The 15,572-nt window shown below is 41.2% G+C and overlaps 1 protein-coding gene across 7 annotated transcripts in view; it reads right to left on the bottom strand.

Moving 5' to 3' along the window:
* The window catches only part of gro (TLE family member transcriptional corepressor groucho), a 115,475-nt gene that overhangs the window by 4,959 nt on the left and 94,944 nt on the right, over positions 1-15,572 (bottom strand). For 6 of the 7 annotated variants that reach the window (XM_033350754.2, XM_076625735.1, XM_033350756.2 and 3 more), the window contains 6 exons: positions 6,781-6,834; positions 5,902-6,090; positions 4,672-4,890; positions 3,352-3,419; positions 2,111-2,386; positions 153-756 (listed from right to left, as the gene is read on the bottom strand). In XM_033350754.2, coding sequence (XP_033206645.1) covers positions 153-756; positions 2,111-2,386; positions 3,352-3,419; positions 4,672-4,890; positions 5,902-6,090; positions 6,781-6,834 — 1,410 coding nt within the window. The remainder of the gene's footprint in view (positions 1-152; positions 757-2,110; positions 2,387-3,351; positions 3,420-4,671; positions 4,891-5,901; positions 6,091-6,780; positions 6,835-15,572) is intronic. The other variant, XM_033350759.2, reaches the window with a different exon arrangement.

Below are 15,572 nucleotides of genomic sequence, written 5' to 3'. Positions count from 1 at the left end.
TTATATTCAGCTAGTTGTCTCGAGTTATACGTCGCTTCAAGTTCTTTCCACCTATTATATCTCATTGTCTTTAATCTAGTTAACAAGATGAAGTGAAAAACGAAAGAAACAACCTATCTCGACAACATCAACGAGAATGTGGCGATACACACCTGAAATATCGAAGCTCCGTACGGTGTGCGCCATGCGTTCAACAAATTATCCTTGCCGGTGGAGACGAACCATTTGCCGCAAGAGGCGAAGCGTAACGACAACACGCACGACTCGTGTAGGTGCAGTTGATACTTATCGGACTTGGTAGCGTGAAGCACTTCCACGTTCGAATTTTCCATGCCCACAGCGAGCCATTCTCCGGTTGGGCAATAGCCCAATGAGAATATTTGCGAGGTAAAGTCGTGTTGCTTCAACTGTCTACCCTCCCTTAGGTCCCACGAACGCACCGTGTTATCCAACCCTCCTGTCCACAGCTTCGAACCGTCCGCCGAGATATCGATGCAGGAGGCACCGTCCGTGTGGCCTTGGAACTGTCGAATCAACGTCTCGTTCTGTAGATCCCACACGGCGATGTTGCCATCGCTGCAGCAGCTGAAGCAGACCTTCGAGTCTGGCGAGATCGCCAACGCGTAACAGGCCGGTGCCGCTGACGTCAGTTCCGTTTTGATTCGCGGTGTAGGACTAGCCAAGTCCCAGATGATCAGCTGACTCGCCTCCCCTCCAACTATTAGGGTTCTGCAGTCCGGCAGTAACTTTACCGATCTGTTTTCAGAAATAATGAAAATAATGGAATATATTTCATGGAATAACAAGGTGAACGAGGATGTAAAAAAAGAACACGTGTAAACAGGATCACAAAGTAACGTAAAAACGGGTTGAAAGAACGAAATACAATTTTTTAGATATATAACCTTTGACTCGTTTCGCTGAATGATTAGTTAAGGGAGGATTCCGACCGAACAAATAATAGTTTATCTTCTATTTTCTCCGTTACACGAACAATTAGGAAGCGTCGATTTCATTCCGCGAGTATAATAGGTTTAACCATTCGCAAATTAAAACAAGACATTCCTTCTTTCGTAATGTAAAAGCAAACCTCTACTTCCGGTTAAATATAGAATTTTCGTATTTCCTATTGTTCGTGATTCGTTAAGATTGATAGTTGGCCGATTCATCAATTACCTCGTAATAAAACGAGCCAGCCCGTTTCTTTTTAATGCGAATCCATTAATATTCTTCCACTTCTATTCGAATTTCATTCAAATCTTATATTCTCTATTCTTCTTCGTTTATTAAAAACGATATTTATCTAAACCGTCAACCGATAACGAAACACTATTCTGTCTTTTAATACGAAACTTCCTAGCTTCCTATTTAAAGTTTCTTCCCGTTCGTTACAATTGATACGTACGACCGATCATCGATTATCCAATCGAGTCGCTAACAATATCCAATAACGAAGAAAAGAAGACTCCTCTTTCCTACTACGTTAACAAACTTCTTATCTAAACATCAAACATATACTGTCATCTTCCATTCGCCCACGTTCGTTAAAATTACCAAACAAATCCCGTTATTTGTCAAAATTATTAGCCGAATCGCCATATAATCCAATAATAAAGCTTCGCTCGACTAAAGCTCTATCGTGCAATCGCTTAACACTTTACCGACCGCTAGCGATTCAACAGCATACGCACATCCGACCGGCGTATCTCAGGCGCCGGCTCTGTTTCGGTTTAGACTCTCCAATACCATTCTTTTTGTTCATCGCGAACGGTACGTTTTTCAAATTGGTATTAAACCGTGGCAGCTTACAAAGCGACGCAACTGACGCAACTGGGCAAGGTACCTTGGTACTAAATGACAAATTACTGTTCGAATAATGAGAAATATTATCGGCGACAAAAAGCTGACTAATAGGCTATCGGTCGGTAAGAGTCGACGACGAAAAGCCGATTAATAGGCTATCGATCGGTAAAGTGTTAAGCAAAATCGAACGAAACGTTGCATCTCGATTTGATACGACAAATTTACCATGATCCACGGATACGTGTTAGCGGCGTGTCGAAAGACTCGGACACACCGTGCAAACGTGGACAGAGACCGTGGAACTGACCTAATATAATTGTCGCGTTGTAGGCAGTCCAACTGCGATACGTGCTTGATACTGCCACCGCCTCCATGTCCGATGTCCCAGACTTTAACGCACCCTTTGCCGCCCGTGTAGACGTACTTGGTCGGATTCGAGATGGTGACGGCGCACACAACCTCGCCATGAGTCAAGGTATTAATCTGACGCGCGTGACGTGGAATTCCCGGCCCTATCAGAGCGTCTGTGGGGAATGGCACTGGCTGCAGCTGACCCTCGCCGTTCATATGGAACGAGTACGCTCTGTGGTGGAATGCAAAACATTAATGCCTTTGTCTTTACGTAATGGAATGCCTTCGATTACTTAAAAGCTTCGCGCCGCGGCGAAAGGCGGCCATCGAAAAGATAATGCTTCACACGCCGCACCTTTCTAGCTTACGCGAGCGGCGGTAGCGGGTTGACATTTTCAGAAACGGCCAGAAGCGTTGAACGATCTACAAGTGTAATTTGGTCGCGTCGTCGTGTATTTATTTTCTTTGAAATGTCAAGTACGCGATATGTAGATGTGTCGAAAGAATGGAAGTTACCGGTGCAGCGATAACTGCGTTTAAAAGTATTCGTTTCTGAAGGTGTTTCGATCCTTTACTTCTCGACTAAATCAATCGAAATAGTTGTTTGAGAAATATTTCGTCGTTTCGTTGTTTCGTCCTGGAGAAGCTGACGTTCTCGTTTGGTAGATCGTTACTCAAGAAACACATATCTTTAAGTCACCTAATACGTTTATATAGGATTTATTAATTATAATTATATCACAAGGAAAACTAAATGATATTATGTTTCGAAGATTTTGTTTACAGACTTGTCTGATTAAGCTTTATATTTAAAATCAGGATGGGTGTGCTAACTTCGACGTAGGTGATTTACACACCCGTTCAGAAGTTTGGAGTATGTTAGGATTTCAAAGGAATAATAACTTGCTTAAGTAGATGTTATTCGTATTATTATTATTTTGGTAGTGTTGAGATCGTAATTAGTTGTACTTAAAAGCGAAAGTTATCATTATAATACCGTTATTTCTCAAAAGAATGTGCGAAAACGTTTGTTTCGTCTAAGAAGTAAAGGATGTTCCGAACTTTTGAGTAGAAGTGCACACGTAACGATTGATGGTTGCAATTCGAGTTGTACAAGCTGCAAATATTTCGTAACTTTTTTGCGTCAAGTTTATCGTATTTATTATCTAAGGATTAATTTTAATGAAAATTACGTACGGTTTGCCACCCGGAATGTTGCTTATCCCGTTAGTCGATGGTATCCTCACGTGAGCGTCGAAGCCGAGCTATAGAAGAGAACAAACTATATCAGTTTTTGCTTGAACTTTCTTTCATTAATAATTTCGATATTTTCAGTCACGATATTTGAATAACAAATGCATAAATACGAAGAAGAGGATCATAGAAATGTAATTTGCATTCTGGAAGTACGTAACATGTGATTGCATCAACAGAGATTTTCAGATTTGTAGCAAACTTCAACAAAGACATATATATAGAATAAAACTAAGAACGACGATACTCCATATATTAAGCTTCGTAAATATTTTTAGTTCCTGGCAATCCAATTTTCAAAACATTTGGATGCTAATCACCTGATAATATAAGGACGACGATATATGTACAAGCGAATTTTGTTTCTAGAACTTTTGCAAGTCGTCTTTAATGTTTCAGCTAGCTTTTTCGAGCTTTTACATTAAAAACATTCTTTTACATCACGAATAACATCGAGAATCATAATTAACGCATTTGCCTGAACACTTTATTGGCAGAAATTTTTTACCAATTTAAATACTAATTTACGATTCTAATCCTCAAAATGTCTACTAAATTTCTAGTACTTTTCACCAAATTCATTTACCATAAATACGTATCATTAAACGACGAGTAAAGTACATCATTTTAGAACTTATTATCTATTATTACACTCATATATCTATTACAGGCTATTACATTTTACAATCAACTGAAACATTACCCAACTGATACTTCGCACAAAATGAAATTGTTACAACGAGCTATCTATTGAGACACCTTAAGAGTTTTAATAATAAGAATAATAATAAACGGAAATAAATAGCCATCGATCGTTTCATAGATTTAACTATAGGCGATAGATGATTCTGATTTCTTTGCGATTAACCAAAATAGCTTTGAAGTCACTGTCAGACGACGCTCTTTAAACGATTTTCGGTTGGTACGCACATTCTCGTTGCCTCTTCTCGACAAATTCAACAAACAAACAATTCAACAACGAAGAGAGAGAGAGAGAGATTCTAGAGAATTTTTCAATTTCACAGATCTGAATATTACCACGTTTCTGTACCACGTCGTAAGTAAACTATGAGATTTCACTGAAATTTATACATAAAAAGATATTTAAAATGTCTCGGAGTTTTTATCTTTTCCTTAGAAAGCTCATAGTCTATAGTATCGGTGGCGGGCTACCGCTGCAAAGTACTACGAGATAAAAGAAAATAGAAAAGAAGAAAAAGAGAAAGAAAGAAAAAAGACGAGCAGCTAGAGCGGGTGAAGTACCATCGAGGTCCTGGCGTATGGTAAGTTGCTGTACGGCGAAGGCGATTGTGGCGGCTCATTGCCGCGGGACGGCAAACCCTGATAGCCCTGCGGTGGCGTTTGCTGTGACGATGGCGGATGATAGACCCGCGATGCCAAGGGACCAGGGATTCCTCCCATAGTTGGCGTACAGCTGCGCGACCCCCTCGCCGCCGCCACAGGTGTACCCGGCTTGTCGATCTGGAGAGGTTCGTTCCAACGGGGTACACCGGTTTATTATCGGGCGCAATCGTAGAAAGGAATTGTAAATTTCACGCTTGACTTTCGCACAAAAGCAACGAGACATATCGATCCTTGTCGCAAACCGGCGTAAGCGGCCACCTCCTGTTCACCGATTTATACCACCGGACACGAGGAAGAAAGGGACGCGCGGGGTTCGAAACGAGAGAGCTTTTGCTTTCCTCTGCTATCGTCCGCGCAAATTGACTTGTCGTAACTTCGCGCCACGAATTCCAGCTACACGTTATCGATGCTCGTGTACATGCGCGCTATACGCCAAGGGGAACCATCAAAATGTCTTCGTTGTTTTCGAAATTGCGCAAGTGGTTATCTTGCTTGGATTTTCTTAGCACACTTCGGTTTCCAATAGAAGAGAGGTTCGTTGAAGTTTCTTAGCTTTTAAAATACAGAGTTACGGAGATACCCGGTGTAAACTCGTTTATTCGTCGAACGTGTTTACGGGGACTGCGCGTAAATCGTATTTTTATATAGTTCCCTTTGTTTCGTTATTTTATTACCGATCGACCAGAGTATCGTGTATTCTGTTGTTTAAATATGCTTCGTGGGACGTTTTAAATATATCGAGTTTATCATCGATAGAAATGATCGTTGTAACGCTTGAATCTCGCGACAACGAAGGAACCGAGTGTAGAACATCGTGTACGATATCGTTGTCGGCTTTTAATTTTGCATTATTAGCATTACGATTGCAAATAAAAGAATTTTCTAGTTCATCGAACAACTGGACTTTATTTCTAGCGTAACAAGTAGAAATTTTGCCTTCGAAAACCACGGAGTCATTGAAACGCTCACCCTTAGGCAATTCGGCGTGCATGTCGAAACGAAACGATCATCTTTTCGCCTTCTTTCTCAAAGATCCAGAAAGGAAATGCAAGTGGAAATAATTCCGGGGAGAAAAATAGAACAGGACCGATTAGTCATCGAATAAGCCTGCTATCCGCGAGATCTTACATCTTTACTTTTCAGAGACGGTGTGCTACGAGCGGATGAACTTCCACTCCGCGATGGGGGCCTGTCTTTTACGGATGTGGAGCCAGCACCGGAAATAGGTCCTACGTGTCCTGGGGCGCCCAGTTTCTCTAGAGTGCCGTTCTCACGTGGATCCGAATGGTCGCCATTCGCGTGCGGCGACGATGCCTCCTTTTGTGAAAAACAGACAAGAAAACAAAAGAAGCTTATAAAGAATATCAAATCCAAGGTTCATTCGTTCTTAGACGTAGACTACCAATTTAAAATACTTGGAAATATTTTACGTAAGCAATCGATAAATATGAAGAGTAAGCTTTCACAGTTCCAGATATTCGAATAAAGAATTTTAAAACTTTCCAAGTTTCAAACTAACTTATAAAATGATCTTCCTCTAATTTTCTCGTATCGTATCCTCTTTCGTTTTCAACCAACGATAATTTTGTTGTAATTTCATTCCTTCGTTTGATTCTAAGCGCAATTCTGTTGCATTTAGTTACTCGAAAGAAATATCTTCTCCGTTCAGATCGAAGTTACAGCCTACGATGACAAAACGTAAAACTGAGAAAGACAAGTAAAAAGCACAATCACGATTTATACTTAATACAATATCAAGGAAGCGAAAGAATCGAACGTCAGAAAAATCACTTGGACACGTCTTTTCAATCAACGATACAAGCTCCTACGACAAAGGAATATTCGCCAGTATCCATCACAAACCGACACCGTGATCGTCCTCAACCTCAATCGAACGAACATTCTTCATTTTCATCCGCAGTTTGTGCATACTTGCAAATAGCTTTTGATCAATGAACTCGCTAATAAAGATATCGAATCCGTTTCATTGCGGGAAGATGAACTGACCTCGTTCGCGACATCCACCACCAAGTCCTGATCGCTCTTCTCTGCGTCGCTGTCCTAAAAGCAGAAAAATTACGTGTCTGTGAAAGGATATAGAGGAAGACCGTGTCCATTCGCGATTAGGAGCAACAGCGTCGCGATACATATCGATGCACGCTGTAATTCCAGCCATTGGTGCGATACGTTAACGATCAAAGCCGCGAATATATTTTCCACGAATCCAACGCGAGAACCATCGAGAGAGACAGAGAGAGAGAGAGAGAGAGTTCGACCTACATTTACGATGCGTCTGACTAGCAGATGCATCTTCAGAGACATATTATTAATCTTGACACTCGTGCAAGCTCGCTGCCTCTCTCGAAACGTTCTGATTGCACCAGCAACTTAATGGCCAGGCGTTCGACGAGTGCGCGTACCGGATAGAAAGCTCGCGTTTGCGAACGTGTAAGCCACGCCACGTCGCGCCATGCTACGCCGCGCCGCGCGTTTCTGATGGAATAGGAGACGGAGGGTGGAGAAAGAGGGGATGTAAATGCGCTTTGCTTGGTCGCGCGGTTTCAGGGTATTTTCGCAATCAAGATTCTATGTGTGTGGCTGGTGGCCGTACACGCGGAGCGTGGAAAATTCGACCGATCGTTTGTCAATTCTGGATCTCGCTATGCTCGTCGCTGACGAGACCCAGCGCCACTGTCGTCGATCTTTGTCGCTCGTCGTAACGACGATTGCTTTTCCTTGGTACATCGCGTAACGTTTCCCTTCGATCTTTCTGCTCTGCTCTCTACGACGCAATTAACGTTGTCACGACGTGAATTTAGATTAGTATAGTTTCGTATACATATAGGTATTGCAAATGTTGATGATGAAATGATTAAGAGAACGTTAATTTTGCGCTGTGCGTCGGTTAGGGATCGACTATCTGTCTACGTAGATCGTCTTGTCTGGTTGAAACGTGGTTTACGGGACGACTCGAGTGCGATTTGCGTACGTCAAGCGGCACAGATAGATAATGATTCTAGTGCGTATTTTAAGCCGATCGACGCTGATAACGATATTTTTTATTTCTGGTTCAAGGGTCGTCTAACGCTTCGTTACTGTAAACGTCACCACGACGTGACTTTTCCGAAACAAGTTACGACGTGTTGTCGATTTTAATGACATTATCTTCTCACATAATCGGGATAAGTTACGAAAAATAATTGACAATCGCATAAATACTTTCCTTTCTAACGTCCACGTAACTACTCGCAAATACCTATACGTTAACATTAAATAAGATAATTTCTTTTAAATAAATAAATATGATAAGAAATACCCGGCCTCAAAATATTATTATATTGTGCTGTAACGAGTGTAGCGAAAATAATATCGGTATATTTTCTCCGTTAAAGAAAATTCTTTCAGCGTCTCGATTATCGTATACGTTCAATATGGTATCTAAAACAATCCTGCAGCCTACAGGCCGCATTACGCAACATGCTCTGCATCAAATCAGTAATACCGCTTGTCACTGTTTACTCCATTACCCAGTATATCTTCCATTTGCTTCGAAAAAGAGACTACGCAAACAGTCAGTCACAGGGATAGGGAAGCAAGGAGAGAATCCACTAACATGGAGGAACACGGATAAACAGAAGGCTAGAGGCTTCGGCTAATATATTATCGAAAGTCGTGGATAATGTACCGCATACGGAAGTACAATTTCTCACTCGTGTATCTTTTATCATTTGTTTGTCCGTTATTTTCGAGTTTCTAGCGTCGTTGGCATCCGATTTCGTCGTATAACGGTTTAAAACCGCGGTGATTTCCGATACCCGCAACACTGGCAACTCGTCGTTCCGAATACAGCAGCAGCCCTGAAGCCGCCTAATTGAGCCTGCCGCGTTCTTTCACTCGTTGCCGACGCAATCGTGATTTTCTATGGTTAAAAAAAATGTTTTAAATTCCAGAGAGACGTCGTACGGAAGAATGGCAGTCGATACGACGCACGGTTTTTCACTTTTACTTCACGCTAAAAAATGTTCTTCCCCGCGTTGAAACGTTCCTCGAAACGAGATGTAACTGCGTCTCGTTAATTGGCCGTACTCTAATTTTTTAGCGGTTCGTTTTTCCCTCTTCAAGCTTATTTGCGACACTTCATGTATATCCGAGCTTATACTTTCATTCTTAGCCGGCGTTTTAATTTTCCTAACTTTGTCGAGCTCATTCACGATACACCGGATACTCGATAAACTATTCGATGCTCGAATCGCGGCGAAAAAATTCAGCCCGCGATCGAAATTCCCCGGGTAATAACCTTAAAATCCAGCGAAATTAAACCGTGTATATTTTAAAAGCCTGGGACGCGCACAACTCGAATATCGCGCACGTAACATACCTAACGTGTAACGTAGCGATCGCGAACACCGCGATACGCGTATGAACGGTGTTCCACGTAAGACGATAAACAACACACCGAATACCAGAGGAATGGTAAATAACGTGCACGGCTAGGAAAGTGCAATTTGTAATTCACGTATCTTTCATCGTTTATTTACCAGTTATCGCTCAGTTTCTACAAGCAGCTCGTTCCCGGGCCACAACCACCCCGTTAGTTGTAACGAGCTCGAAACAGGGCACGCGGCTGTTGCTCGTGTGTTACGCCAACAAAACGTTACAACTGCCGCCTGCTACTCAAAAGCTTTTGCCACCTTATCCTCGTATTTATACCATTTCTTCGCCTATAAATTCAACCATCGACCATTACACGCTCGATATTGCGTACAAATGACTCTAACGATGTTACTGACCGATCGAACGATAAACGTATTTATTTTCGGCAAAATTCGTCCTAATTTTCGTATTGCGTCTTTCCTTAACAGAAGATCCGAAACAGCGTACTCAACGATTACTTAAGTTACGTACTTAAAAATTAGCGTCGTTAACAATTGGCAAGCGAGATTTTTCGGTCGTGTTAGCGATAAAACTAAATTAGGAACGAAAAGATGACTCCAACGGTAAGGTGCCCCTCAAACAGGTTTTTAATTTGTTACGTTCAAGACGTTTCCTTTTGTTCGTTCTTTTATTTCTTTTTTAAGCTTACGTCGTATTAAAGATCGCGAGGGATACATCGCGAGTTAGTCGCGTGTACGTTCGACCGCTTTCGTTTCAGCACGTTGTCGTTTTATTGTTATCGATGGGTAGATTAGATCGGTAGTATGTAACCGAGTAACAGGGATAGCGGTGGATTAGATCGATCGCGAGACAAATTGCTCGTGTTTACCCTTCTGTCTGTTCTAACGTGGAAAATAGGACTCGCATGATTTATGTTTGAAAAAATCTTCCTTGTTTGCAGTTCGATTTTAACGCATTTGTAGCACTTGTTGGCCTGTGTTTAAAAAATGGATATTTCAACACCGGGCCAACTGTAATCGCAAATTAGATTTTGTAGAAAAATGATTGCGAGCGTAAGGAGTCGAATTGTCTGTCTTCGCGTAATAAATTCCATGGTTTTATTTAGAATTACGTGGCTGTTTAAATTTTCGAGATAGTGGATGGAAAGTTAGCGTTGGAAAGCCCGAAGAAGTAATGATTTAAAGTTTAAAAAAGCTGCCGCAGCCACGTCAGTTGCCAACTTTTTGTAATATATTTATCATCGCATTAACATTCTACGATAGGCGTGCGCTTAACCGAACTATAAATAAAGGCTAGAAAGAAGAGGAATTATGCACCGAGAGGCATTTCATTTTCACGGAAACTTCTTGCAGAGTTACGCACGCGAACGTGCATAAACGAAGTCGATTTTCAGAAAATCTGAAACTTCTCGCGAGATTTCAAACTTTTTCTCTATTTCGCTTATCGTTAGCCTCGATGAAGTCACAAACAACGACAGAGATAGGAAGTTTCGCTTCTCCAGTAAAATCTGTTACACACGATCGAAGATTACACGGCAAGAACGTTCAATATGTTTCGTTCTTCTACGAGAGAATTATTTTCAAAATATCGAATATCCTTCCAATTGATATTACGAAAATTGTGCTTCTATTTAGTTTCGAATATTCAGCCTGATTGCTTGCAAAATCTTCCTAGTTTCGCGTCAATTATTTTTCTATCTTCGAAGTGACATTTTGACGATGACGCCGAAAGCAGATATTTTAAAGATCCCACCCACGTTTCACGTGGCTGCGTTACTCCACGAAAGGGTTGAATAAAACACGTAGAATTATAGCGAAAGCTAGATCCCAGTAAGTACATCACGCTAAAACCGCTTCTTCCATATTTTTCTTCCATCTCATCGCTCGCAGAGAGTAAACGATCCTAACTAATCAATTTAATCGGATTAAAGAGCGAAACTGAACCGTACCGTGGTATCTCGTTACTAGTTCTTTCTCCGCGAGAGTAGCCATAAAACGATTTAGAACGTTAGTTCCAGACGGAGGTCGAGCAGGGTCAAGAGGATGCGCCGAAAGAAGACGGATTAGGTGTCAAGGGACGATTAATAATTCAAGAACGTTTTGTGGTTCATATCCTAATTATCGTAGAGCTGCCGGTAGCTAGTTGCACGTTCTTTGTAATGCCCCGCTCGCCTTATGAGCCTCGTACAACGCGTTCAAAGCGGCGCATACGATAGTATTGCCTTCCTAATGACGTAATATCGTGTACAACGCCCATCCATCCATTATGCGTCTGCTAGACCATATATATATATAATATATATATATAATATATACACACACACACATACGCGGTACACACATACGCAGTATATACCGTGTATTCGTGTCGAAGGTGTTTGTGTACATGCACGGTTTATCGACGTGGAGAACCACCTGTGTGCGTCTCTGCTTCTGAAAATCATTTACCAAGACTACTTGAGAGAAAAAAGAGAATTATCCCGCAGAATTCGCTATGTGCTGCACGATTTAGAGGAATTTCTTCGCGCATCTCATCATCGGATACGTACGAAGACTATATAGGAGAGGAACGTGAGAAGCGACATTTTCCAAAGTAGTTTTAAAATTCGATAGGTTGCTAATCGATCGATCACGCGTTACCAAGAAATTGTCCCTTTATTCGATTCTCGAGTTGTTTAATTCGCCTGTTTTCTCATTATTTTGTAAATTTTTCAAATATCAAGATATCGTTTGTCTCGGTAATTATATCCTCGGTACTTATGAAACTGCAATGATCAATCAGCTATCTTTGAAACACGCTCGTAACTTCGAACCCGACGTAGATTGTATTCATTTTCAATGATCTTCTATTAAAATTCTGCCGTATAATCATAGGGCGAGGCATTAAAATCAGAAAGTCAATAAAATAATAGTTATCTGTCTATCGTGTTGTTCGTCTGTGACTTTCGTGCGTGCACCGCCACTGAGAAAAGTGCGCGAACGCTTAAAGGAGCCTTTTATGGTTATACAGCAGCAGGTATCTGGAACCACTTACATCTTAATGACGTAATTAAGTAGCGATTTCAAATGAAAAACGTAGTAGAGAAAAGGCGAGTAGCTTCGAGGGGATATAATTTAAGACGACTAGTTTTTTTAAACAGTAGATGCGTAGAACACACGAAGGTCATGTGTGTGTTTTTATATGGAATCGTACGTACCTACATTGTGTGCTTTATACAGGCTGGTTCGTACAATTGTTCGAGGTTCCGATATCAATGCAGTTAGAGGAAAATATGAAAGGAAGATGACGAATGGTTCAAAAAGCATCACGTTCGAAGGAAGACACTTCCTTCCTTTTTTTTTTTTTTTTTTTACATAATAATTATTGTCATTTCTGTATTTAGAGATAGGATCAGAATAGCTATTATTTTAATCTTTGGATAAATCTATCACACTGTTCTGGGCTGAAAAACCTTTATTGCATTTTTTTACATGGACTAGGGATAAAAAAAAAGAATATCTTAAACCTATGGATTAAATCTATCTTCTAGTTACTATTTATCGTAACTGGCGCATCTGCATATGGATGGCGAGCGCGAAATCACGTTGTTATTTTCAAAAATAATTTATTTTACTTTTAGTCATTCTACGTGAAAAAATATTCGCGTGAAACGGTGAAAGAACGATTAGTCCGAGTGAAATTGAGATTTTGTATCTGACGCGAGTCAAGGAAAACGTAAACTTTCTTTGCCTCGTTATTGTCATTAATTTTACTAAATATAATACGTATATAAAGATTATAAAAAGCGAGAAGTCGACGTAAAGATTTTAAAATTGTAATGAAAAATAAAGCTAGTTTAGAAAAATGCTACGATACTATTCGTGTGATTAGCGTAGAAGGTAGTACGTAATTTGCTCCATGCACTTGGAGAGGCATCGAAGTTCCGGTTATGGAGTAAATTGACGTGCGATTTGCTTACAGGAAAATTTGCGGCTTGCGAACGAATTCCTGTAGTCGTAGCTATACGCAAATTAGCGAGACTCGCGCCGGAATTGATCGTAGCTACGAAGGAAATTAGTACGACTTGTGGTCATGCGAGTTGCGATCGCGGGGAAAGTAATACCGACTTGTGGTCTGTAAAAAATTAACGCTGCTAATGGTCACGTGAATTACAGTTGTAGGAGTATTAACGCGACCTGCGCTGCAGCGAAATTTTATCAAACAAAACGGTAAAAAAAAAAAAAGACATCGCGGTAAAATTCACACAATAACTTCGATCTAACACGAAAACAATTCAGCTGCTCTAAAAGTAGTAGCAAGTATCTAATTGAAAGTATGTACCTAGATATTAACTTCGTTCACAACTATTATTTATAACACCTGTTAGTTAACTATTAGTTACACATATATGTACATAAAAATCGGCTAGAATTTTATAAGATAACGATTCAAAAGATATGTTAGAAATTTGTTAAATTATTTGAAAGAGTTACACGAAAATGACGAATAAAGTAGAGAGTTCTGAGAAGTTTACCTGAATCTGAATCTGACCTGTAGTATCATAAACTGTGCTATCAAAAAATGCAGTGGTATAATTGCCAAAATTGTTTAAAGTGATCGTGAAATATGATGGATACAGACCAACAAGAACATCATTTTATTACGCGTAATTGCTACGTTGAATAACATTTTTACAATCTAACTTTGCAAACGCTAGTATACTTTCCATAGAATTTTAATAATTTTGTAATAATCTGCGTCAACTTTATACCGCGACACTGAAGGAAGAGGGACAATTTTGTTCACAATTACAGCGTAAAAGACAATCTCACCTTTCATTTGGCAAACTCTAAACTTCAAGTAATCGAAAGCAAGATTTTTGCTCTCGCGATACGTTCTCCTACAGAGGAAGATATAAAGTAGATTATAAATATAAAGTCATCCTTCAAAGGATTTCTACGAAAAGGAGAGTCGTCGTTCGCATTCCTCGAACAGAATACGACATCAGGTCGCAATGACAGCGACATCGCGGAAATTCAACGGCCTGATCTTCGTTCGGAGCAAATCAGCCGAGCTCGACGTTGTGTTTCAGCTCGGAACGGTGACTTCGTCGCGAACCATTTCCGGCGGAGGAGAGAGCGGAATAGCGGTTCCAGCTACTAGGGACACGCAATAAATTTGTGTACGGACGATGAGCGTGTGTAAATAGAAGCCCAGTGTGGTGGTATTGATTTCAGTGGTATTACTCGGCCGGTGGAGGGCGCTCAAAGATGGAGGAAGGTGGTTGAGTAGGATGGAGGAGAATGAAGTAGAGGAAGGAGGAGGAGGAGGAAGAAAACGAAGAGGTCGAGGAAAAGGGGTAGGGCGGAGGGTTAAAAGAGAAGGAGTAGAAGACGGAGAGAAAGGTAAAAGAAGGAGACGAAGGAGGTGGAGAGTGTCTTCCTCCCCTTAACCTGCTCGTTCTAGCGTTAAATATGATACAAATGTTATCATCCCTTCTATTCTGTCCTCCTTCCCCAATCCGCCCCCTTGCGGCACGAACCACCAGCGACCACGATTCTCTTCTTTCTCTCTCTCTCTTTGTCTTTGTCTTTCTCTTTCTCTCTATATATATGTATATATTCTCTTTGTTTCCCTTCTCGCCGTTTTCCTTCGTTTCTCCTTTCTTCCTTCGTCTATATATCCGTCTTCTTTCACACTTTGCGATTCTCTTCGAAAAGACAGAGACGAGACAGAGACAGAGACAGGAGAGGTCTAACCTGAACCGCTTTCTCCGCCGCGCCGGCTTCTTCCCTCGTTTAACCCAGCATAGCGAGGATGACGGTATTAAGGGCAGCTCTATTATTCGACCACCCAACCACTCGACTCTTCGTCTCGAGAATCCTCGAATCCTTTTTTCCTTCCTCCCCAATCTCCCTTTTCCGCTTGCCCTTCCATCCCTCTCACCCGCTTCACTGTCTCTTTCACCCAACCCCTACGAGTTTCTCCTTTCCGCCCAACCCCTCTATACACTCACCACCTCTTCCTCTCTTACGTATACAATGTTCCGCGTATTTTTCCCTGGCGCTCACCTTCTCCTCTACCTCATCCCCTTCGGTTTACTCCAACTCCCGTCGCCCCATCCCGTAACCACTCTTCTCCTTTTGGGTCCAATGTAAACAAACGCACGAGCGCAAAAGAAGAATCGAAGGTTTTCCACCCATTCCCATTCTCTACCCCTTTCCTCGTTTCTTCTTCTTTTTCCCTCGTCCGTTTCTTCTCTCTCGTTCCCCTTCCATTGGTCAACCCGATAAGTTTAGCGAAGTTAAACGATGGAACATGACCGGCCAACCGATGTGATCACTTTGACACGAGGGTATAAAATTAACTGGAGGAAAGGGAAGGTTAATTAGCTGCGAACAGTTGTTTGGCATTTAGTCCGCGAT

The sequence above is a fragment of the Bombus vancouverensis genome, chromosome 2 (genome assembly GCF_051014615.1).
Source record: "Bombus vancouverensis nearcticus chromosome 2, iyBomVanc1_principal, whole genome shotgun sequence".
Classification (NCBI taxonomy): Eukaryota; Metazoa; Arthropoda; class Insecta; order Hymenoptera; family Apidae; genus Bombus; species Bombus vancouverensis.
Note: the sequence above shows the minus strand (reverse complement) of the source record. Positions and strands in the feature narration are given on the sequence as shown.